General features: G+C 36.7%; 1 protein-coding gene and 3 long non-coding RNA genes across 5 annotated transcripts; 1 reads left to right on the forward strand and 3 right to left on the reverse strand.

The window, feature by feature from the left end:
* Positions 1-7,332: 7,332 nt before the first annotated feature.
* On the reverse strand, positions 7,333-8,137 carry LOC147496134 (uncharacterized). The gene is made up of 2 exons (XR_015200340.1): positions 7,694-8,137; positions 7,333-7,612 (listed from the first exon to the last, which is right to left on the reverse strand). It is a non-coding gene; the product is annotated as an uncharacterized LOC147496134 (long non-coding RNA).
* Positions 8,138-12,159: 4,022 nt separating this feature from the next.
* Positions 12,160-14,084, reverse strand: LOC147496135 (uncharacterized). Its single transcript, XR_015199598.1, has 2 exons — positions 13,907-14,084; positions 12,160-12,964 (listed from the first exon to the last, which is right to left on the reverse strand). It is a non-coding gene; the product is annotated as an uncharacterized LOC147496135 (long non-coding RNA).
* Positions 14,085-14,981: 897 nt separating this feature from the next.
* Positions 14,982-16,431, reverse strand: LOC147496136 (uncharacterized). The gene is made up of 3 exons (XR_015198006.1): positions 16,291-16,431; positions 15,500-15,579; positions 14,982-15,353 (listed from the first exon to the last, which is right to left on the reverse strand). It is a non-coding gene; the product is annotated as an uncharacterized LOC147496136 (long non-coding RNA).
* Positions 16,432-16,666: 235 nt separating this feature from the next.
* LOC147496137 (uncharacterized) lies at positions 16,667-25,781 on the forward strand. Of its 2 annotated transcripts, XM_086564928.1 has the most exons (5): positions 16,667-16,791; positions 17,182-17,231; positions 17,822-18,080; positions 25,577-25,636; positions 25,718-25,781. In XM_086564928.1, exons 1-4 carry the CDS (start codon positions 16,716-16,718, stop codon positions 25,591-25,593), a joined length of 402 nt encoding a protein of 133 aa, XP_086421054.1. In that variant the 5' UTR covers positions 16,667-16,715; the 3' UTR covers positions 25,594-25,636; positions 25,718-25,781. The 2 variants fall into 2 exon arrangements, 1 of the variants encoding a protein (XP_086421054.1); XR_015198005.1 differs by lacking the exon at positions 17,182-17,231.
* Positions 25,782-26,464: the final 683 nt, after the last annotated feature.

Genomic DNA, 26,464 nt, shown 5'->3' on the forward strand with positions numbered 1-26,464 from the left:
TGAAGGTTTTTCCTATTACCAGACCGACGTTCCTGACGATTCTGTGGTTGAAAAACCCGTAGAGTGCAGCACGAAAGAAGGAGAAGACGAACCCATGACATAACTGAACTAGGATCGGCCGTAATATCCCAAAGAGCAGACTTCAATGCACCAGAAAATGCCAAACGACAAGCTCGTGGTATACTTTTCACCGTGCGAAAGGGTATACGAAATGCTTTATCAAGTAACGTCTCATCAAGAGAGAGAACAACATCTAGAGGCCTCAGGATAGCACTAGCGTCTCCTTGTGATGAGAGTGCATGTTGCATAGTCATAGGGATGGGCGGTGGTTCTGGTATACCGACAATAAGACATCCCAACTCCCCATTATCAGTCATTTCCGGTGGTTTTGTGATGCCTCCTGAATGACGACATGGTGTATAGTTAGTGCATGCATGCTGAGATAGTGGCCACATATCCATTTGTTCACCATTTTCAAAAGATTAAGAAGGGATAAATATAAACTTATGTCCTCCTTAATTTTAACCTGCAGTCTATCTGCATCTCCCTGACCATTCAAGTGCTGCTTCTTAATGTGAGTTTCGATATACGAAACTGCAAAACCGCCACCACCATTGACCCCATCTTTGCACATGTCAAACTCACGAAAAGGGCAATGCAATGCATTACTTTCTTCCGAGAGCATGATGACGACACCCTATGCTCTACCAAACCCAAAAAACCGTCGGCACAAATCCAAACCACAACAAACAAGAACACTACTATAAATCCAACCCAAACAACAAACCTAACATCGAAACAAACCCAACTCCATCAAAACCAACAAACAACCATACCCATCTAATCAATTAACCAAACCACAGTCCGAAATAGTTCCAAGACAAGAAATTCACATTAGGTAGGTGACATTCGTATCAAGTTTGGTAGCACACTCATACAAGAATGAGTGAATGACTACTCCAGTTGTACTTCAAACACCATAGATTAGGCAATCCAACATATATTGCGACTTCAGAAATTTCTGTAAAAGAACTTAAAAAGTTAACAAGACAGTCCCGTCATTCTTTTTCCTGTTGTTTGTTTTTTTTTCAAAGAGATGTTGTTGGGTGCTACAAGGGTGGAGGGGCTCGGGTGGTGGGTGAATTGGGCAGTGTTGTTGCTGTTAAAAGGTGGTGAAGAAAAAGCGGGATGCAGTAATTTAAATCTCATTGTTGGTAATGTTGTGGCATGTCTGTAGTGTAAGAGGGATGGTAACTTAAGGTGTGTTGGTGGCAATGGAATTACTTCCTATTCAAAAAGGAAAGGGTGGTGGTGGTGTTGCACGAATAGTGCGGCGAAGGTGGAGTTAGTGGTCGATGGGAGATGATGGATGGGGATGGTTTTTTGGACTGATGTGGTGGAGATTATGAAAGGCGGTGGTGGTAATGGGGGTACAAGATGATGGATGATGGTGTATGGTGGTGCTGGCAACCGATGGTAGTGGTGGTGGTAAAGGGGTTTTGAAAAGTGGGGTATAAAGAGAACGAAATTGGTAAGTGGGGAGTGGGTTAATGGAAATTGGGTGATGGCGTGAGGGGTTGGTGAAGGTGTTTGACTGGTGATGACGGGACAAGGTGGTGCTAGTGGCGGTTGTCTTTGCCGACGAAAGTGCACCAAGGAGCCGTGGAGGAAGTGAGAAATTTTTGAAGGTTTTTTTTTTTTTTTTTCAATAGCAATGGCAATACAAATGAGTTTCAATTATAAGGTGGTAGTAGTAACACATCTTGAAAGGGGATTAGGGGGGGGGGGGGGGGGAGAGCAAGAAAAACCATCGAGAGAGAAAAGAATGACGTAAAATCTCTTTTTTTTTTTTTTTTTTTTTTTTTTTTTTTTTCTTTTGTTTTTGTTTATATTTTTTCTTTGTTTGGAAAAAAAAATTAAATAACCACAGCAACTAAAGAGCACGTACTGGTGAACATCACCATGCTATCTAACGGTTTAGATGGCAGCATGTACCATAATGCCAAGAGATCGATCTTTTAAGATCGGGACTCATATTTAAAAGCATAAAACGAAGCATTCAAATCTCAAGTACTGAGTCCATCATAATGGCAGAAAGTCAGAAACTAATCTTCAGAAAGAAGAAAGAGCATATTCAATGGTGACAGCTACGTTGTAAGGAATACAGGACCATTGCCAATTAGATACTTGTTTCGACCCCCACCTACGTGGCAAACGTCCATTAGTAGGGGTCTCTATTTTATTCATTTAATCAACAGGGCTAAAGCCCAATTCGCAATATCATGGATCAATGTACAGACCCATTAACTCATGTGTCTAAGGCTGAACCTTAGCCACATGGCTTGCCACTAATATACATTGATTTATGTCCAGGTTCATTTCTTATCAAAAAGATAATTATCAGTTGATAGTTATATTCTATCACAATTACTCAAGCAACAAGATTACTTGAGCTACAAGGACTCTCTACTCTACCTATATAAATACCACATTATTTTTCATAAGGAACTACGTTGAAACTTGATCCCTAGAGAATAGATCTTGGGTACGTAGGCAGCCATTATTTGGTTCAATTTCATTTCCCCCAACATCAAATTCCTCTGTTTCTTAGAGCGTTCTTTACCATTGCTCTCGTTGTGTTGAAGTAGTTTACTGCCGAAACATAATTGGCGCCGTCTGTGGGGAATTTAGAATTCATTATCACGTGAAACAATCAAGAGGGTAAGCACAAGAAGCAAACCAAATAGTCAACATATTCCTCCTGCTAATAGGAATTGCAACACTTTAAATTCAAATCGGCCAATGCAAGAACCGTTGAACAATCAAGTTGCTCCTAGTGGTAAGATCAATTCTCAACATCCAACCAGAAAGGGCGCCACCACCACCACCACCACCCATTTACGCCAATCCTAATCTGGGTTGAGCGTGAGTTCACGATGAGTCAAAAATTTAAAATAGGAACTTGAGAAGGAAGCCGCAAAGAGGCAAAGGCCGGTGGACGAGGCTGCAAATTCAACAACATTAGGCCCGCCAAAGGGCGGACGCAGCCATTCCAGTATGGGACCGTCTTGAAGATCCACTTCATCGTCCTCAACAACGTGTTATTTCTCAAACACAATCAACCAGGTGCACACTCTAAGAGTAATGACCCTATTACCCGTACTTATTGGGAGAATCGGATTGGCGGGGATAACTACTACCCTAGACATGTCCGATCTCAAATGGAAGATTTACCTCACGAGAAGCAATTTCGGGGAAGACCGCCATCCGAGATATATGCGACATGACCGGAGGGCGGGCATCCCGCACAAAGAGCAACAAAACATGGAGAAGTGGTATAATTATACCGACCACCCTGCCAAGGGTGACTACCGGCCTATACAGGCTGGTTACAGGGATAGACAAAGACAATCACCGGTCGGAGCTGATCGTGCGTGATAAGTTTTCGCTCGACATTCAAGAAGCTTACCACCATCCCGACTTCAAACAACCAGATTTTGAACTTTATGATGAGTCGGAAGGAGATCCTGGCTTGCATGTTCTATCGTTCAAAAATAAGTTGGTGTTATGGGGTGGAGATGATCCGCTCATATGTAAGCTCTTTCCATCAACTCTAAAAGGAGAAGCATTACGCTGGTTTAATGAGTTGCCTTCAAGATCAATTCACCAATTCAATGAACTAGAAAATCAGTTTGTTAATCGTTTCCGCCACAATTGCAAGACGCCAAAGAATGTCGACTCACTTCTAAACATCAAGCAATAACGTGACGAAAAGTTACGTACTTTTGTTACTAGGTTCCGGAAGGTAGCAGCACCGCCGCCGCCGCTACCGCAAACGGCGATACAAATGCCTCCAAAAGAAAGCGTCACGGAAGAAAGTATAAGGAAAAACTTCATCCCAGATTGGACCGACCTGACAGGGAAGGCCGACCTCGCAGATTTGCGGAAAATCACCATCCTAGACAGGTCCGTCCAGACAGGGAAAAAAGGCGTCACGGAAGAAAGTATAATGAAAACCTTCATCCTAGATTGGACCGACCTGACAGGGAAGGCCGACCTCGCAGATTTGAGAAAAGCGCCATCCCGCATAGTCGTCCGACGAGGGATGGAAGGTGTCACAGAAGTAACTAGAGGGAAGACCACAATCCCAGACAAACTACCGACCTAGATAGGTTGGTTACACGCAAAGAAAAAGACAATCTCCAGTCGGACCCGAACGTGTGTACCGCTTAAAATCTCTAACTCTTGTAAGAGGTAATGGCAGGTGTCATTTTCCACATAAGCTCGACCGGGGGCGTCTGTCTGTTTAAATCTTCTGGATAAAATGGATTTCACCCCACTTAGCACGAAGTCCCTTTGATGTAACTTCCCACTCATCATAAAGGTCATCTGAACCTTAACGGAGCTTGTCCAATTCATCCGTATCCGTTGTCACGAATTTCCGAACTGGTGAACGCCACTTCGGGCTTCCAACGCCTATCTTTCATGGATGCTTCTTCAGGGTACTACCAGATATCTTTGAATGTGGATGACCAAGAGTTCACCGCCTTCATCACCGACCAAGGCATTTTTTGCTGCACTATTATGCCTTTTGGTCTGAAAAATGCTGGTGCAACCTACTAAAAGCTTGTCAATTCAATTTTTTTCGATCGGCTGGGAAAAATAATGAAGGCTTATATTGATGATATAGTCGTTAAATCAAAACATACTGGTGATCATCTTTCTGTTCTTCAACTTGTTTTTTATGGGCTTAACAAGTATAAAACTCAATCCGGCCAAATATTCTTTTGGCCTCTCTTCTGGAAAATTTCTGGGATTCCTCATGACTCGTAGAGGTATTGAGGCTAATCCTGATCAGATACGCGCCGTTATTGATATGCCATCACCAAAAAAACAAAAAGAAGAAGAAAAGTCAACGACTTACTGGTCGGCTTGCCGCTCTTCATAGATTTATTTCTAAATATTCCGATCGTTGTCATCCCTTCTTCCAGACTTTAAAGGGGGCGACAATTTGGAACGTTGATTGTGAGATGACATTGCAACAACTAGATCGAGAAATACTTGGTCAGTCCTTCTATATGGACAAGTCCTTCAACATGTCAACCTAGTGGCATATACCTGGCAGCTACAACTCAAGCTGTTAGTGTTGTTCTTTTCATTGATGATGGTAGACCCGTCTTTTTTATCATAATCAAGTTGATTAGCCGAATGGGAAAGTTATCTTAGTGCATATAGCATTGTCTTTGGATCGGTACTACTTGAAAAAGGACATGCTTTGGCTTTTTGATAGTTGATTTTCCGATTAATGATTCTCCTATTGATGATTTCTTGCGCCAAGAAGAATCTATGGAAGACATTCTGCGGCCAATAACTGGGGCGAAGAAGAACAACATGAAAACGCAATTCCTAATCCCATTGACTTATGGATTGTTTATCGAGATGGCTCCCATAGTAACTGGGTTTGGAATTGGATGCATTTTTTGTTAAACCCAAATGGAGAAAAGATTGGGAAATCAGGCGACTTAGTTTCGCCGCAAAAATAACGGCCCGAGTATGAGGCTGCCATTTGTGCCTTGAGAACAGTTTGACACTGGGGGCGAAGCTCGATTATACACGGATTCTCGCCTCGTTGCCAATCAGTTTGGTGGGTCTTTTGAAGCAAGAGATGAGCATTCATTGGCTTATCTCTCCGCCCGCCGTTAAAGCGGGCGGTCAAGACACATCACTTTTTTGCGATCATCTTTTTCGTGGGTTTAAGTTTAAACGCGTTTTCACGCTTTCGATTCATTACTATCATTACGAAAAATCGGACGAAGTTACCACATTTACCTTCCTTCGGTTTACGTTTGAACGTTTTTTACGCCACTTAGTTCATTACTATCATTACGAAAAAATCGTGAAGGTTACCACATTTAGCCGTCGGTTTCACGTTTGAATGTTTTACGCTCGCTTAGTTCATTACTATCATTACGAAAAAATCTGACGAAGTTACAATATTTAGCTTCGTCAGTTTACGTTTGAACGTTTTTTACGCTTGCTTAGTTCATTACTATCATTACGAAAAAATCTGACGAAGTTACCACATTTAGCTTCGTCAGTTTACGTTTGAACGTTTTTTACGCTCGCTTAATCATTAATATCGCTACGACAAAATCTGACGAAGTTACTACCTTTAACTTCGCCAGTCTAAGTTTGAACGCTTTTACGCTTGCTTAGTTCGTTACTATTGTTCCGACAAAATCTGACGAGGTTACCACGTTTAGCTTTGTCAGCCTAAGTTTGAACGCTTTTATGCTCGCTTAGCCTAATTTTGCAAAGTTAAGTATGCATTGGGGGCGTTTTTCTCTACATGGGGGCATCTCGTTCTATTTCATTTCAACTATATAAATCAACAACATTGTCAGTTTTCTACAGGTATGCTATCTATCACAACAACAACATTTAATAGCAAACGCATACTTTATTTTTATTTATCTTTCATCAAAAGAAGTTTTAAGCTCTATGGTATTACATTCACACAATTACCTAATCAATTGTCTCTGTCAATTATCTTACGGTCGCTCAATTAAATCTTCATTTTTCTTCGAAATCTGCATTCACTTAAACTTTTAGCACTTTCGGTTAATTATCTTCCGCATTCATTATTTTTTTAAGGCATTATACCGCTCTTTCTCAACGAAACTTTCCACGGGCTTCTAAGGCATTGGGCGATATTTCGAGACATTTTTCATCAATTTTTCTGAGCGAAAATTTTCTCCGACTTCTTTATTTCTTCTACGGCATTGCGGCGTGATCACCCTGAGCAAAACCTTTCTTCATCTTCCTTATTTTTTCTAAGGCCTTGTGCCGATCTTTCTGAGTACAACTTTCCGAGTTAAACTTTCCGACACCTTCATTATTTAATTTCTTCTACGACATTACTTGACATCTTTCTGCGCGAAACTTTTCTCCGTCGGTTCTTTGTAACTATATTTTGCTCGTAATTCCGCCATTTCAACTGCGACAAAAATACAAATTTTTTTTCGGCTTTCGGGACTTAACCAAAATTTTACGACAACTTATAAAAAAAATACTAACATACCTGTTTCATCTTTGTCAATAATCATTGGCACCGCTTTTAAGTATTTTTCGAGTTCATCCACGGTGAACGACACTTTTCTTTAGCCATTGGTTTTGAATAGTCACCCCGACATTCTCTATCATTCTTTCCTTTACAATCCAAATTCTTTTATTTTCCGGCACTGTCGGTTAACTATTTTCCGCTATCGAAATATGCATTCGCTTCGCTTAGCGCTTTCGGTTAACTATTTTCCGCAGTCATTCTTTTTCTAAGGCATTGTGCCGATCTTTCTCCGAAAAATTTTCCGAGTGAAAATTTCCGTCAGCATCATTATTTTTTCGAAGGCATTCTGCCGATCTTTCTACGAAATTTACCAAGTGAAATTTTTGGCCTTCATTATTTTTTTAAGGCATTAAGCCGAACTTTCTGAGCGGATTGAAAATTATCTTCACCTTATTTATTTTTTACAAGGCATTGAGATCATGCGGAGCGAAACTTTTCTTCGCGGTATTTTCGGAAATATTCTTTCTCCCGTCGTACCACTGTTTCTACCTGCGACGACAAGAATAAATTTTTCGTCAGTCTTTCAGACTTAACCAAAATTTTACGACAACTTATAAAAAAAATACTAACATATCTGTTTCTGGCACCGCTCTGTCATATTCTTTCCAGTTGTCTCCGTTTTCTTCGTCTTCTTCGGCAGACCAATTTTAGTTTTGATCAAAACGCAACAATTTGAGCTTAATATCCTGAGCTAGATTATGCCGGTTTTGTCATATTCTCCGAACTTTTCTCCGTCTTCTTCGGCAGCTCAAAATAACTCAATCATTGCTCAATTTCTTTGATTAAATTGCACTCCCGCAACTTAATTGTGAGTAAGCCGTTACTACTTCATCTTCTTCGACTTTCGTTTCAAATTTGTACACTTCCTCCATTTCAAATTTCTCGAGTCCTAGTATTTTCTGTATTTCCTTAAGCGACCATCGACGCGGTTCCAGGTAGTCACCGTACCTCTCACCTTCTTTCCACCTCACCAAGTCTGCAATCGTCATCGAGTTTTCTTCTCGGTTATTTTTCGCCCGTATAGTACGGTAGTTCTACCTAAAAAAAAAAAAAGTCAGATATCTCAAAAAACCGGATTCACTTTTACCATTTTAATACAACACAGGTACGGTGCCCTGCCTTTGCTGGCGTTGCACCGTATCATGTTTTGTATTAAGTTTCAAACATGAGCGCCATCAACTTCTTTCTCCAGCATGTTCGCTGTTTACACCAAGAAAAAAAAAAAAAAATTAAAAAGCATGTTCGCTGTTGGTTCCTTTGAGGACCTTGTCTGTACACACGCCTCTCACATCTTGACGCCTCTCACATCTTGCTGTTTCAGGCAAGATGCAAAACGTTTTTTTCCAGCATCATAGTAACATGTTGTGTTTTTTGCCGATACGCGGATTTTTTTTTCATGGTCGCTCCGATCACCTTTTTACTGGTGCGATAGTAAGAATAGATGAAGCCGATGAGGAGAGGAGTTACCGGGAACCATAGGAACGTATCGGTGGATTAACACAGTATCGGTGGATTAACACGTATCGGCCCCAACACCAATTACTTTTTCTGTGCTCACATCGATTTTGAATCCCCCAAGTTTAATAACCTCAATGGTTATTTTACCTTCTTCTCCTCTTGCCTATCACATGCCCATAGTTTGTACAGTGGGTGATATGGTGTACACAATACGATATCAAAACTCAAAAAACCAAGAACAGGTAAGAGAGGAGGAGAGAACGCCTAGATATCACTTAGTTTATAGTGCGTACCTTATCATCCTTCTTTTGAGAAGTCCGTGATAACTGTTTTGAATAAGAATTCTTGTCGCTCGCGACATCATGGGCACACCGCTTATATAAGGTTCGAGCTGTTTTCCAGTACCGGTGGGATTCTTCTCAGTTCCAAACTTCATCTGTCTATCAATTCTTATCTACTTTACATTCTTATCTAACCTGGATTCTTATCTAGTTCGGGGTGAAATACAGTTTTAGTCGCCCAAGTATTCACTTTCGACTCCAACTCGTATTTTTTTTTTCCTCATATTCTTACTAACCTGCCCCTACGTTTAATTTTCAACGGTATAATCCAAGTATCGCTATTCCGTTGGCACGCTTCATCGAATTCAAATTTCATATCACGTGGCGCTGCGTTAAATTACATTTTCGCCAATCAATTTCTTTTGCAATTTTATTTATGTGCATCTTTTATTTTTCTCGTACATTTTCGCCATCTTTTCTTTAACTACGTGATTATTCCCCCGCATTAACGTTAATTTAACATTATTTCGTTTCCGATAATTCACGAATTTTTCCGTTTATTCATTTTCCTATCGTTTACGTTCACACGACACTTTATTATATATTTCGCTTACTATTTTCGTATTCCATTTTTTCCTTGCTTTTTCTTCTCTTCTTTGTCATGCGAACAAAGTTCGCATGACAAAGAGGGGGCGGTGTTTCGACCCCCACCTACGTGGCAAACGTCCATTAGTAGGGGTCTCTATTTTATTCATTTAATCAACGGGGGCTAAAGCCCGATTCGCAATATCATGGATCAATGTGCTGAGCCCATTAACTCATAGTAATCTTCAAGTGTGAACCTTAGCCACATGGCTTGCCACTAATATACATTGATTTATGTCCAGGTTCATTTCTTATCAAAAAGATAATTATCAGTTGACAGTTATATTCTATCACAATTACTCAAGCAACAAGATTACTTGAGCTACAAGGACTCTCTACTCTACCTATATAAATACCACATTATTTTTCATAAGGAACTACGTTGAAACTTGATCCCTAGAGAATAGATCTTGGACGTGGTGCCATTATTATTTGGTTCGGTTCATTTCCCCAACATCAAATTCCTCTGTTTCTTAGAGCGTTCTTTACCATTGCTCTCGTTGTGTTGAAGCAGTTTACTGCCGAAACAATACTTGTTCCTGAATATTCGATACGCCAACAGACGAGCACATGCATGAATACAAGTGCATAGCCACGCACGTTTTGTATTTTCAAAGTTCACCATTTCTAAAATTCACGTCGCAATTGTGGCGATTTAATATTTTTCTCATATTCTTAATAGATCACGTTCGCAATTGTGGCGATTTAATATTTTTCTCATATTCTTAATAGATCACGTACAGAGAGAAAATCAAATTAAACAACATACAATAGTTTGAGTTCGGTTCTTCTATAACCGGGTACAGAAATAAATCTCTGTAACCGTGGCACCGTTGGATCGTTTCGAAATACACACATTTATCTCGAAATATAAATCTCAACCTCGATATCTGTGTGTTGTGTATCTCGGCACAGATCTAACAGTGTAATAATACAATAATACGGTTATAGAAATTCATCTCCGTATCCGGTTATAGAGAAACTAGACTCCAATAGTTTTACTTACTTCAAAACATTCTTGTTTCGGAAAAGTAAAATTAATAAATTATTATAACTATTATTGTTTACTAACAAAACAATGTGTTATACAAGATGAATTTTTAAAATCATTAATCTCCCCCAAAACAATATGAAAATATCATTAATTACTTTTCTTCTCAAATTAAAGTAAATCAGTATCTCCTAAAATGTTTTTTTTCATCCACTTTGATGTGTAAGGTATATCTATCAAAATGCTCCCGTATCACCAACCAAAAGCAGAATAAAAGATTAATAAATTAAATTAAAAGAATCTGATACATAATTAATTCGTGTACCCCATTACTCCTGCCTCGATCGCGAGTAGTTCTTGAACCCATATGACTTGTTTAAATCTGTGCAGTTTAATAGGCGATTAATAAGCGCATAGTCACTATAAGCTACTTGACCGATACGATTAGCAGAAAAAATCCCGATCTATATGGATCGATTAATAGCTCGATTTATACTGATTAATGGGGCGATTTAGCACAAATAGGTGTTAAAAAAGCGACGACTAATATGTCTAAGGGTTTGTTGTTTTATGTTTTTCTCAAAACATGGTTTATATATATAAAGTTATAGAACAAAAGACTTGTGATATATAAAACCAACTTTTCCATGATATAATTTTAGCGGAGTCATTGATGCCTTTGTGTTTTTCATATTTTATATGTTTTTTATTTAACTTATGTTGACCAGTAAACTATGTAATGAGGCTGTTATTGCATTTTGGTGATTGTCGGATATGTTTCTCATTTTCATTTCACTTCAATATGCATTTAGCTAATAATTATTTGTGCCATGTGTTATAGGTTCTCTATGGGAATGGAAAATCTTATTTAAAATTATTACCCGATTAGTCTCCGATTAATCCCATCGCTATGCACTCCTTAACCGATTAGCTACCGCTTAACGCTTAAACTGCACAGGTTAAATTGCTTCCACTGAATGCCAGCATACCATTTTCCTCGCCTCTGTGATTCTCAAGGAAAATGGATTCTCGCAATTCAACCTCTTTAAGATATGTCTTTTCCGGATTTTTACTTTTCTGGTGTTAACCCAACACCACCTCGCTTTTGGTGTCCAACCAAATATTTCCTTTTCCAGGAGTTCCGTATCATCCATTGCTTCCTTACTACTTTTAAGTACAGTTAAGCCATTACAGTAGCAATCTTTCAAGGTGATGAGTCTGTCGGTATGCAGAGAGGCAAAGCTGTTAGCGTGGACTACCGCTGAAGATAAATATTTTTCTTCCAAATAGCCTGTTGGAATTTTCCTAAAAGTGTTCAGCTTTAGGTTACAGTAAACCAAATCTCCCGTGTTTAGTAATAGCAACTCGTCATTGTAGATATATAAAGCCTGTAAGTCTAGTGGATACTTAAATCCTGTACTGGATAAAAGGCGCTCTGCAACTAATGAGTCGATGTTGATGTATCTGTTTATGTCGCTTTCTTGAGCAACATTGGCCCCCAGGGTGTGGCATTGTAAGGAACTCCTCGGTATCCATTTTAAATACAAGGATGGACTTTGAGCAAGTAGGGGGTATTGTATGTCCCAGACACAGTCCTTCAGAAACCATCCAATGCAACGCTCCACGTAAAATTACAGGGCGTCTACTGGCACAAGGAACCATGGTATAACCAACAACCTTCCTCAAAAGTTTGCTACACAAGCTTAGTATCACGAACTCGGCAGAAAGAAATGTTCTGCATGTGTACATAATTCTATATTCTCCTGTTGGACTGTGTAAGAATATTCCGCATTCTTCATATGTCACATCTGGAGCAACCACATTTACTTCTTCTTGTGTGATAGGATTCCAGATAAATGGTACAGATGAAGGTTCTGCTGTGTTTCTAAATAGAAGAAATCCGTTATAGGAACCAATAAGAAAATGCTCGTATTGCTTCTTTGGGCAGATATACCTCCTCGAAACCACAATGTCATTATCCTCATCAACAAATTGCAGATCGGCTACATGATCTTCGGTCACAGGAAACACTGACCTACAAATACCGGAGTAGCTTTAGCAAAGTACACGGAATCAAAAGATGGACTTGACAAGGTAGTATGAAGCCACCTACATACATGTAAACATTGACACACACACTTAACAGTAAGTTTACTGCAGATCGTCATGATGATATCATCTGGGAGGTAGGGAAGGCTCTTCTCATGAAGGCGATGATGATCACAATGGTCAATTTCATTTTGGACGAGGTGAAGACTATCCTCATCAAAAGAATTATGAAGGCGACGATGGTCACAAGGGTCATTATCAGAGAGCGGGTCATGACAGAGAGAACCCAAATTATTTAATAAGGGGGTATCATCACCGAGAGTGCTACTGATTTTGGGGTTTGACTTAAATGGTTTGCATAGCTGACCCCAAAGGATAGGCAAACATGTCATGCGAGGAAAACGTACACCCATCTGCCTGAAAGAACGGAAAAGAAAATTAGTATAAAGAGAAACTGAAACACAGAAATCATCTTATACATATATGCATTCATTGCATTGATATACAAACAAGAGATGGAAGTATAAGACTGAACAAAACAGTAGAATCCAACTTATGTATTTATAATTTGGGTTACTTGTAGTTGCAATTAGTCCCACCCACCCCGCCCCCCCCACCCCACCCCAATTTCCAAATATAGAATAACTACCGTTGGATTTTGCAACTGGGGGGTTGTTGAGAGGAAAGTGATGAAACTCAAAATTCAGAGCCATGTCTGCTATATTATATAGTCCACCTTGTCCTCTGATGCATAATAAATTGAGAAGCACCATGACCACATTCGATGCCTCTCCAAATAAAACAACATAAGTGGGTCAGTGGGTGAGACCTCAGCTGCCTAAAGCACTAACAGTATACATGGTAAATTGGTAATACCCTTTTAAAGTGAATCTTAGCGACGAAAATACCAACAAATTGTTCAACTAGACAAAAAGACATTGATACCGTGATATTGTAAAAACTACTATAGTCGATAGCTTCTTTACTAGCTTTAACAGTAATTTTATCCACCTCTCCTATGCAGCTATACTTACGTAGGTTTATAATTTCTTAACAAACAACATGCTCGTTCCACATAGAGGGGAATTTGTAGTCTTGTTAAAAAACAATTGACGCTCTAACATTTGAACTCGTAGCACGTTATCTATATTCTTAAATATCACTGTAGGTACTATAAGGAGAAGGGAGGCCTCGGGACAGGATCTACCTTGCTGGAGGTGACATTAGAGGATATGTTATAACAACAGTCGCAATAACACACGATTTTTTTTTTCGCTAAATAACACACGAATTAAACAGTACTACCTAGTGCACTAATTATAACTTAATTCTGATGAAAAAGTATCAATAACTCTTTACCTCAAGGAAAGAAGGAAAGTTCTGCTTCTACAAGGACGAGTTCGAGGAATCCAATAACTTCGAGTCGATTGAGAGATTGGCACATAAACATATGACTTTTATAATGGGCTTAAACAGGACATAAGCATACATAGAGTCGGATTCCTACACGTACTTCGAAAACAAGTACTTCCGTGCTTATGAGAGTGATACCGGGTTGTTGTTCTTAGACTACGGGTTCAGTTGTCGATTAGGCTGTATGGGTTAGACCCTTGGGCCTCTGGGTCCAAAAGTAAATGGCCGAAAGCAAGGACAACCCAAAAATCTCGAATAAAGCCCAAAATCCCCAAGTTCCCTATATAGTCTTATATTCTATATAACAAACTAATATTTGCCCATGCCGTACGGTACAGAGATACGCACGCTTTCGACCCTTGATGCGCATCCGTACGACACAAATACGCACGCCTTTGGCGCCCTTGACATGCATTCGCGTACGGCATAGATACGCGCGCTTTCGGCGCCCTAGTGCGCATCCGCTCCCTCCCCATTTTTTTTTTAAATGAGCCTATATTCATATTTCTAAAGCCCAACAACTCATAAAAGTTCAACTCAAAAACAGAGGAGACCTTTTTTGTGTGGGGTGGGTGAGGTGAGAAAAATTTTTAAACTCACCCCAAAAAACTTATTAACTCACCCCCAAAAAAAACAATCTAGTGGCTATGGTTAGAGGGTGGCACGACCAAATATCACCTTATGAGATGGAACTTTTAAACCTTTAGATCTACTTATGACGTGACGGATCTAAAGACTTGTGGGGTGTGGACATAATAATAAAGGGCAACAAGAGTAGTGGATCATTTTTGGTGGGCAGTTAGGCTTATTTAGTTCGGCTTCTGCTGGGCGGGCTTTGGTTGGGCTTTTCAATGTATGGACTGGGTTTTTCCATACTACGGCAAGGGCTATATACTAGTCTTATACAAGTCAGGGTGGAACTCGGGCGTATTACAGAAATCACTGCGAAATATGCCCAATAAACCCCTTCATAAATTTATAATACAAATACATCCAAAATACCAAACGTATCACTGGATTAAATCTTTAACTCAAATATGCTTACGCCACACACAATGATAAATAATTATGATAACTCCAAAATGGTTATCCTGGACATTGAAATCCACAAACTTAAGGATGTTACAGTTGCGTAATCCTTCACCAACGCAATCCTTCACCAAACATAAATGGCGGTTTATGGTTAGCTTAAGCGTTGCAGGAAATTACAAGGGTATCTCCACGGCGGTTTATGGTTAGCTTAAGCGTTGCAGGAAATTACAAGGGTATCTCCACGGCAAATTACAAGGGTATCTCCACGGCAGTAGGAATGGATCAAAAGGCAACTGTTTCTACGTTGGTCAGATTCTACGGGCATTTCCTTTGAATAGAAGAGCTTCCATGCTCTTCATACCTGCCAAACCACATGAGTAGAGTCATGATAGAAAATATATTGCTCAGGTCGTTTTCTGTTTTGATGGGCGAAAATAGCAGATAGAGTCTAAATGGATTTATAAAGGTGGGTGTAGGGCAGATCTGTTTTGAATATAACAAACTCACCCTGCTTTGGATAACCACATTTGCTGGAAGGAACCCAGAGATGCAAGAATTCTCCCTACTATCCAAACACTGCACGTCCCCTGAGATTACAACATTAATAATATAAATTCATTTATGAAAAGTAAAGGAGGCAAAAAAAGAGGTGACAGAGAGGCCAATAACTAACATTAATAATCATTTAAACTGTCGTATCTATTAGTCTTCTACAGGGGAGTATTTGCCTATGGTAATGAGGAGAATGCTACAGTAGACAATTTCGAAATGTTGCTTGGATACTTCAACATGCTCATCTCTATTCATACAGGATAATTACCATGGCCACTACGAGCTCATCAATTTCCTATTTCTGGTCTTCTGACACAAGCTATTAAACATACATTTTTGATAAACAGAAAATACACGAATAGCATGATTAATAAAGATGATTCTGAATAAAGATTTACTAGAACTAAAGCCAAAGAGATGGCAATTTCATATTTTGCAGATTATTGGTTACAAAGTAGCAGGATCAACTTTACTGATATTCTGATAGAGGCCAGGTGCTTTCTGCTCGAGTCAAAACTGATACTAATGTTAATGATGAAGCATGAATAGCTTTTACTACAGCATTTACAAAACTGAAGTAACCATCCATGATAGCATCAGCATAGAACCGGTAAAGATTCCCTTGAACAAACACACACGTCACATATTAAGTAACACAAATTCACTTAATATTGGTGAATTTCAAATATCACAACAGAAAAAATTAGTATTTTACTCCTAAATTGCAAGTGAAGTTAAATGAGTACCTTTTAAGATACATGGTTCCTAAACGGTCTCTTATAATATGGAGTTCAAAGCTATTCAAATCCAAACAGATAGTATTTAGTATTGAAACTGTTTTAGACATCGAACAAATCCAAGTATATATGAATTACAAACACACTTCCACTAAAACCACCACTGACAGCTCCTCCTTCCTCTTCATAAACACCTATCCACATTCTACTGTATCACATACCTAAAACATATAAAAACGCATAAAAGTTACACCAAGGAATATATAAAAACGAGCAGCTAAAAAACAGAGAAAATAAAAAAGACATAACTTATCATTTGTTCGGTGTATCCTTTCATTGTAATGTAGAGGATCCAAGTGTTATACCAGTTTTCTGTAGTAAAGGAAGAAAACTATGCATAACTAGATCTTGGAACTTTCTTGAACTGGAGAAGAATGGAGAAGTTCCTGCTCATTCACTCTGGAAGAAACCGAGATTTGGTGAAGATAATCATTCGAAACCTTGAGAATGGTGATTAACTTTTTCCCTTTTATTTTTTCGTTTTTCTGTTTTGGTATTAATCCCAATAATACCCAAAGAATTCCGTAGAAGATAAATCCCCATAAAAAAATTCCCAACAAGCCATATAGAAGAATCCAAGGCTAAGCAGTAAGGCACAACCACTGTGCATTAATATTGATAAGAAATGATTTTGCTTGATGCGTCGAGCTGATTAACTGTTTCTTGGTTACCTTAGAGTTTGTTGAATTGAGTCAATGGATGCCTTTGAGTTCATAATCCGTCATCAATTCACTATCTTCTTCTTCACAAGGTTGATAAACAGTTTAAATCTAAGTATATGCATTTTGATACTAATGAGTTTTTGATTAATCACCAAAGTTGTATTTTTTTTATTTCCAGGAATGACGGTCTCTCTTTCTTATTCAGTTCTTCTAGCTTGCTCTCATTGGGTAAACTCGTTTCGTGAAAACAAAATGCTACCAAAAAAAAAGATTTTATTATATTTAAGTGATTGAATTGAGTTGTTTGATTCTAGAATAACTGCAAATCATGTATATCTAGAGATTGAAAAAATAATTGTTTGTGATGGTAGAAAGTTATGTTTTCAGTCGTGGTTAGTTGATTTTTGAATTGGTCCAAACTATTATAATATATCATCAGACACATTCGATTTTCCATACTGATTTCTTTGAATGCCATAATTAAGGATCAACATCTTGAAGTATTTGCTTGTTTTTCTTATGAAACATCATTTGGATAAATTGTGTAAGCTTGAGTGCCCTTTATTTTGTTTATTGTTGATACGTAATTCATGGGTTTCTATTTGAAATATTGTGTTTTATGTTTATATTAGGTGTTAATAATTGTGTTTTATGTGTATATCTCAGGTTACTATCAATTTGGTTCTTATATCATTATGGTGTTTTATTCTTTTTAAAGTTATTAAGATTTCAAATGTAAAATTCCACAAAAGAAATTTCTAGGTACAAGATCATACCGTTCCATTGCTGACCAACATCCTGTTGTGAATCTTCTACAGACGCAGGAACTTGCCTATATATATGCTGACCAACCTGTTGGGAGTGTGCTCCAAATACCACACTGTTGTTCCTATGTTCAGCAACAGTTTGACGTGAAAGTGCGTCAGTGTCAGGACACTTGTTTCGTTGCTGAGCACCAACCTGTGGAGTGGTTATTTCGGATGCAGATACACTATTCTGGTCAATCTGTCATAGAGCATTCACCAGAATGTCATATTCCTCATTATCAACATCTACAACAGTTACACGTACTTGCAGGTATGATTTTAAGCATCATGAATTATGGACAAATAGTAAACGTAAAGCCCTAAATAGTTCATATTTTAACATATTCATCCTACCATATGAAAGTTATCCTGAAACAAGGAAAGTGTGAACTATCTCACTCTCTTATGGGTAAAATAGCTTTAATACGCGGGATACTGGCATCATATTTGCACAAGGTCAAACCTTAGCACCCCAGTTTGGTAGTCAGTTGCAAGAGTAGTAGCATTGAGTCGTGGAATTCCTTGACCATCTCTAAGGCCACCGAACCCGCGGGGTGCTAAGATTTGTCCTTTATCTTCGTTTAACAGAATCTTAGTATTTGAGCTCATATATTGGATTGAAGCATTGCCTGTTCCACCAGAACGTGATGAATTGGTATATCCTTCTTGATTAACCCCTCCTTTGTGTGGAGCATTCTGTGTTGCAATTTGAGGTAACATGGTAGATCCTTCTGCATTACCCGTTTCAACAGTAGTAGCATAGAGTAGTGGACCTCCTTGACCTATAGTGAAACCACCACTTTCTAGGATGTGGGCAGTAGTACCAACTACAGAACTGTAAGGATGACTCCTGGAGCCTCCGGGTTCAGTACACTATAAGGATGACTCCTTGATTAACCCTTCCTTTGTGTGGAGCATTCTGTGTTCCAATTTGAGGTAACGTGGTAGATCCTTTTGCATTACCCGTTTCAACAGTAGTAGCATAGAGTAGTGGACCTCCTTGACCTACAGTGAAACCACCACTTTCTAGGATGTGGGCAGTAGTACTATACAAACTACAGAACTGTAAGGATCACTCCTGGAGCCTCTGGGTTCAGTAAAAAATAATCTAATGGAAACTAGCATAAGGTGTTGCAGTAAAGAGATTATAGCTCCTTCAGCTTTTTGATTCAAAATATACTATTTGATTCAAGACTAAATGCCTATAGCAATCTTAATAATGAAAATTTCTTTAAGGCAGGGCCAAAAAGAAACGTAATAAAGAGGCTTTGCCGAGCTAGTCGGATAAGATGTCATGGTGTCCGACATTTTTTGTCGTTTTTCGTTTTCCCTTTCTCCGTTTTATTATAAATTTTTATTTTTTTAATCTTCTGTTGTTAATTTTTCTACACGCGTTTGCCCCTTCGCCGACATTTCTTAAAAAAACAAAAAAAAAAAAAAAAACAAAATGAATTGTTGTCATTGAATGTTGCATCTCCACCCCGTCTCGAATTGTTTGTGGCAGTTATCAGGAGATCTAACACCTTCAAAGTTTTGTTGCAGTACAAACATAATAGCAGTAATAAACTTTGAATAACAAAAATTGGTATTGAAGTAGGTTTAGCTTTGGGTTTCTATTTGTTTGGTTCGAATTGGTGTTTTTTGGTTCGATTTGAGTGTTAGAGATTCTATTTTTTACGTGTTGGAATTCCTAACGGTTACTCAATCTCTTGCACCAATATCGGATGCATACAAGTTTCAACATTTGCTTAAAAAAACTTTTGAGTGTATGGTCAATGAACGGGGACCGTTATATATATATATATATATATATATATATATATATATATATATATATATATATATATATATATATATATATATTTTTTTTTTTTTTTTTTTTTTTTTTTTTTTTCATTTTATTATTATGTATCAAAAATCTTACTTCCAAACTATATTGAAACTTAGACAATAAATTAAATGACCAAATTTCCTAGCGCCAATAATTTCTTAGACTAAAGGGCTGTTTTTTTTTGTATCAATGGGCCTTTAGATTTCATACCCGTTCACTGAACATATGACCTTAAATAAATGATTTTTTGTTGTAAGAAAATTTGCAATAATTTGTAATTAAACATAGCGTGTATTGAAAAGAAGTTCAATAACAAAATTTGAAACAATTTTACTTGTGTAAATTAGATTACCCTTTTTTTAGAATTCATTGTATTTTCGAAAGACAATAGTCTCTCTTTGACAATCAACATTAATCGGCTTCAAATAAATAATAAGCCCATCATTGGCTGGGATTGCTACACTTGATTTTATCATCTTCAGACTAATGAACATCAACTTTGTGAATAAAAAGATCGATTAAAAAAGAATGTACTAATGCTTCTCAAGTTAGTGAACTTGACGTGTAATTGTGGTTAAATGTAGATGTAGTTTCGAATTGGAATCTGCAAAAAATCTAAATTTAGTTTGTGACTTGGTGTATAGGATGTATAGTAACCATTATTTCAATAACTTTCATACATATAGCATCCGCTTTCATATATGATTGTTTCATATATCTTTATTAAATTAAATTAATAAATTATAATAAAATAATAACTAAACAACCCGTAACCCGCTAATGAAAATAGTTAGAAAACAGAATGATTTTTCATCATAGTCTCTAGTCATGTGTTATGTTTGTATAAAAGGCAATTACATATGACTCTGTTCATAACGGGCTCGATCTGTGAAACATATAATGGAGATAAAATTACGTCAGACATATTGTCCATAAAAAATAATACAGATGTTACATAAGTTTTAATGTTAGATCCTCTCACAAAGGGAGTGTCTTAGTGTGCCCTTTCTCTAATCCTGAAATTATTGTTTTTGTTCAAAGACTTGCAACTATTTGTAATTAAGCCATAACATTAGCCTGTTTAAAAAAGTTAAACAACATAATTTTAAACGTTTTTAAAAATAATATTTTTGAAAGGCAATGAATCTCTCATTGATAATCAATAATAACTTCTTTTCTTTTCTTGGTACCCAAAAATAATTAATCAAAATGAAGTCATGATGTTACTACCATGGCGAATGAATGATTTTAAGTAATTCATTAATATTTCAAGTAAACTACCATGGTTGATTCTTTCCATTAGTTTAAAACTAATGCAACTTGTGCAATCTCTTAATCTTGCAGTCATGAAAGTTTTTCTTGAGTTAACATTATGTAGCCCATAATAAAAGAGAAAAAGAAGAAAAATTGAACAATTTACAATCTATATGGCTTGCATGAACTCTAAAAATCTTGGGTCAAAATTTAGTTACTCTACATAAGTTTCATGTTTCATTATTTAGTAAGTCCATGGAGGCCAATGAAATGATCCGAGTGCAAAAAAAATGTTATTCCTTCACATAGTCGTGAAAATTAAGAGATTGTTACATGGTGCCCAGTACAAACTTCTCTAAATAAAACAAAAATAACCCCCAAATGATGGATAAATCTCAAAAATAAATATCAACACAAAAATAAGGTCTTTTCTCGCTTATTCTCAAAGGAGAAACCACATCTTGAACACTTACCACCCATTGGCATATTGTTGACAAAGGCTTCAAGAATTGCTTGAATCTTGCGTGTATTGTACAAATTGTTGATTATGGGTCCAAATGTTTGTAAATGCAAATGGCAGTGAGGAAGTAACAATGACTGCAAGCATTATAAGGGTGTCACATAAAATTTTACATAGTATTGACATATGTACGTGCCATTGTATATCCATTCAGCCTCGACTATCCCCAACCAAAGTATATATTCCAATTTTACCTTTGTCATGCTTTCAAGGAAAAGTAGGAAATGAAAATCTAAACCAACAATTAAATTTCAACAACACTAATAGCATTTTTTTTTTGCAAGGATATTTGAAGTCCATTGACTTCAAATATATAGTTAGCTTAGCTACCTTGATCAAGTTGTCATCTACGTTGATCATTCTATAGCCCTTTTGGCTTTCTCCAACTGGATCGTTATATCTTATCGGTTTAGTTTCGGATTCCCAATTTTCTTATCGGTTCGGTTTCGAGTTCTCAATTTTCTTATCAGTTGATCGGGTTTGGATTTTCCAGAATTCGACCCGAACCGATCCGATCCATTGACAACCCTATATATATTCAGACACTTGGTAGTGATCGAAGATGACATTATTATGAATAAATAAAAGAAAAAAAATAATTTTCCTGGACAAAAACGATACCATGAATGAAGCACCATTAAAATGCATTGTTTAGTTTCAAACATCCCACATCATACCAGAACTTCAAATCCTGCAATCAGTACCACCGAAGCCAGTTGATGAATATATATAACATATCTAGGCGCAGTCTATTCAAAGAAAGCATATGTAATAGGTACCTTACTGCAGTAATTGATCTACTTAACTTCTTTTTCAATTAGGAAATGGAACTTTTTTTTATCAGTGATTATTGGACTATCTCTATCCTATCCATCTCTTACCATTCCTTTGGACACATCACAACACTACCAAACAAATTATTCAAATTATAAAGTATTACACAAATTTTAGAAAAGGACATTGCCAAAGTCACTTAATATACTGCTCAAGATATGAACATGACCTTGGTGGATTTGAACCACCATCTCTTGAGATGTATTTTCGCACTCAAGTGCTCTTCCATTGAGCTAAAGATTCACTTTAAGATATTTCGAAATATAATGTGCAGAAAAAAAAAAGAAAAAAGAAAAAAAAGTACACTATTTATCCACGACAATGCAACAATCATATACAAAATAAAACTACATATAAACAAAACACCACCCTAAACCAAAACAATATAAAAGAAAGAGATTTATTAACCTATTTTTCACCTTAATCTTTTAGACATGGATGCAACCGACAATTGTACTTAAATGTCAAAAAGTACACATTAGTCCTACTAATACAATAAAATTCACGTAGCGCATAAGCTTGAATCAACTTACAATTTTCAATCTGGGAGAAACATCTAAGCAATACATTAATGATAACAATATGGATCTGTGAATGCCAAACTCACTGCTCTTTCTGCCAACTTCATCTTCTTCTTTTTTCAACAATCTTTATGCCATCTTTATCTACCTTGAAGGAGCTTTAGTATTCTTAGATTAACATTTCATTAGTTGGAAGGCCATGAATGAAAGACGTAAATACGTTGAAAAATATGAATTGGGTTTTTCAATGGCTCGTCAGCTTCATTTAAACATCTTCTTTAGACAACATTGGTTCAAAAGTAATGTCGCTAGGCCCTTCAGTTTCATTTGACCATCCTCTCTTTAGGTAGCATTGGTTCAAAGTTAGGGTATTATGGTGCTATAAGAGTAAGCAATTAGATGGGTGACGTGGACATTCTGAACAAAAGATGTGTTCCATATGATAGAGAAGTCCCTGTTAGCGACTCTAAATCAAAAGCTAATTGAATGAAGATAACAAACAATTGAGCTGCAAGTAGTTAAAGATGCAACCCTACAACAAACCTCTTATATAATATAATAGAGATGTCATCAGATATGAAACATAGTTAATTTGTTTCATTAACAAAGCAAGATGAACAGAGAAGTCCAAGAAAGGAACAAACATTAACACTTCACGAACATGACTCACTTTCATTTTGCTAGTATAGATACCCATGTTACACACTGTTTTGACATACTACAGTAGCTTCCTTTGAATCAATCCTCTGGTTTATATTTTGCTACTATAAATACACATGTTACACATTAATGCACCCCAATCCAGTTTTACGTTCTTGTAAATTAAAAAATCAGAAACTTAAATCTCTATGCAGAAACACTATAAATTAAAAATATGTTTTCACTTTTTGACATGTGAAAGAATATATAAAAACTTGCAAGGGATCCAGTTATAAGTGATTAAGCCATTGCAGCCAGTTATAAGTGATTAAGCCATTTGCAATGGTTGTAATTACCCTGGTGCAACTCAGCAAACTCTTCTTTCAAGATAAACATAGTAGTATTTTTTTTTTGGATAACATAATAATATAGTGGAAAACCATTCTTAAACAGTATAAGTATATAGGACCTAAACATTGTCCTAATTCCAGCATATTGAAGTAGGAGATTAAGTTACCAATCAAGTAAAGTGAAATGAACTAAGTAAAAGCATGGAGAGAATTTTGCTTACACATTTGGAGCAATAACACCAACAGCTAGTGCCAAAGATTGATGTCGTATGTATTGTATGCCAACAATAGTTATTTTCTCTTTGTCACCCTCGTTCTTGTGAGAGCATGTAGTCTCCAACTTTGGAAGGTATACATAGCCTATGGATTGGTTATGTACCAACAATGGGACGAATATAGATTAAACCCAAAAACATTAGCTCTTAACGAAAAATAGGACAATCTTGTGGTTTATAATAAAATTAAATCCAGTTTTGACTCGAAGTTCCTAGGACATGTGGTGGAGAATGGAATTGAAATAACCTTATCCATTACAAAATTCTATGTACTGATGTGATTATTAATAGACAAAATAATGCGTTATAGACAAACTCCAAAAAAATGTAACGTACTTTTAAAAGGAAATACAATTCAACGCCTAAACTCCTGAACCAAAGAACACGTTTCACATAGAATTCTTCTATTTGTCATTCCCTGGTTATATCTCAATTAAGTAGATTTCTATCATGTAATACAACGACACAAATTTAAGGGCACAACAACTAAACTACGATAATTTCAATTCCATTGTATTATAATAATAATAATAATAATACTACAATTGAATAAAAATTATTGATCAATGTACGTGCGAAGAGGATACCTGGAACCAACATAATAATTGCTGGTATAGAAGTGAAATCACCTTCAGTAAAAATCAACAATAGCACCAAGTTAAATCTCTTAACCTCGCATACTACAAATGTTCGTGCACATTCTCTCTCTTCACCATATTGCTCCATTTTGCACCTCGAGCAATATGATTGGCTCATAAAAAATTGGATGGAATAATAATTAGTGACACATCCCCAGATTTGTTTAAATCTTCCTAATCTATTCTTAATTTCTATGGGCTCCTCAAATTTAAAAAAATAAATAAATAACAAATTAAATAAACCTTATACAAATTCTACCGAAAACCTAATTTTTCTCCTCAAACTATGATTGTCTCTTATCTTCTTCCCTACCAAGCAAGAAAAGTTCACAATAGCCCCACTACTGCATCGAGCCAAACTGGCAGCCATGACACAAAAATTGTACGCCTCAATTCAAAAACCCCAACGTATTCTAAATACTAATAGAAAAAAAAAAAAAAAAAAAAAAGAAAAAAGAAAGATGAATACACTACCTCCGTGAGATGAAAAAGCCAAATGTGCAAAAAAAAAAAAAAAAAAAAAAAAAAATCTTAATTCTTCACAACCAAAACTTCTCCATTAACAACAAAACTGAAAAAATCAACATTAACTGCACCGCCACCAACCGCTGGAGGAGTGAAGAAACCCCACCCTTTCAACTTTCTTAATGTCAATATATTTGTTTGATTGAAGGACTTGCTATATGATTAGGTATTTTTGGGGAGGCCATTACTAGTTTATTTATTTTTTATCAATTAGATTTCCTTTGATAAATTTTCTTATCTCTGGATTTCATATCAAAAGTCAGAATATGTGAGTTTCTTTTTAATGAGTCTCATTATTAGAATGTTGAATATTGAGTCTGATTATTTTTAATATATATATGAGGAGGGTTCAATTAATTGGCCTCCAACACCGGATGCAGATCGAGGAAGAAGATAGTGAACACGAACAACTTACCCTCCAAGAAATTATCAACATCAAGGTAGGTAAACCAAACTTTTTATATTGTCAATTGATTCTGTAAAAGTAAACTAAAGAAATATGTTTCCCTGTCTTTTTTTAGCTGATTAAGAGTGGGGAGAAGGAACGATTAAAGGAGCTGTTAAGGGAAAGACTTATAGAGTGTGGTTGGAGGGATGAAATGAAATCTATTTGCAGGTTCTTCTTCATCTCAATTGTTTTGTGGTTGTTTGTACCTACACCACTCCATTATTTTGCTTCTGTACCTACACCACTCAATTGTCCATTTTTTTTTTCTATTGACTGTATGTTTGCATATGTAAAAGTGAATTCTCTTTGGAAACCCCCAATTACAACAATAAGGCATCACTGCTGCTCTAGACAGTTCAAACAAGCAAGAATTTTTTTTTTTCATAAGCTTCAATTTTGAGAAGGTTATCTTCAATTTCAGTTTCAATTTGCATGTGGTTGTTTTACATGAACTGATTGTGTTTGGAATCAACAATGACATAAAGGGTTTCTACTACCCTAATTTAGTCTGTTTGTTTATCAAATCATATAACTTGCACTTTTAAGAACAATTTAACCAAAAGCAGCCATCAAAGTTATCATTTGGCATTAAGAAATTACGGATGTATTCTTTCCAACATCATAAGCAATTTTTTGTTCCTGTTAGTGTAGATAGATGCTCTATGCAGGTTCTGAGTCTGTACTTCTAAGCTGAACTGTATTTTGTTTTCTCTATCTTTTATACTAATAGGTTGCTCTCTTTAAAATCTTTGGATTCACTGATCCAGTTACCTAATTAATACTAACAAAAATAAATATATAAGTAGAAGTCCTTGGTACC

The sequence above is a fragment of the Coptis chinensis genome, chromosome 6 (genome assembly GCF_015680905.1).
Source record: "Coptis chinensis isolate HL-2020 chromosome 6, ASM1568090v1, whole genome shotgun sequence".
NCBI lineage: Eukaryota > Viridiplantae > Streptophyta > Magnoliopsida > Ranunculales > Ranunculaceae > Coptis > Coptis chinensis.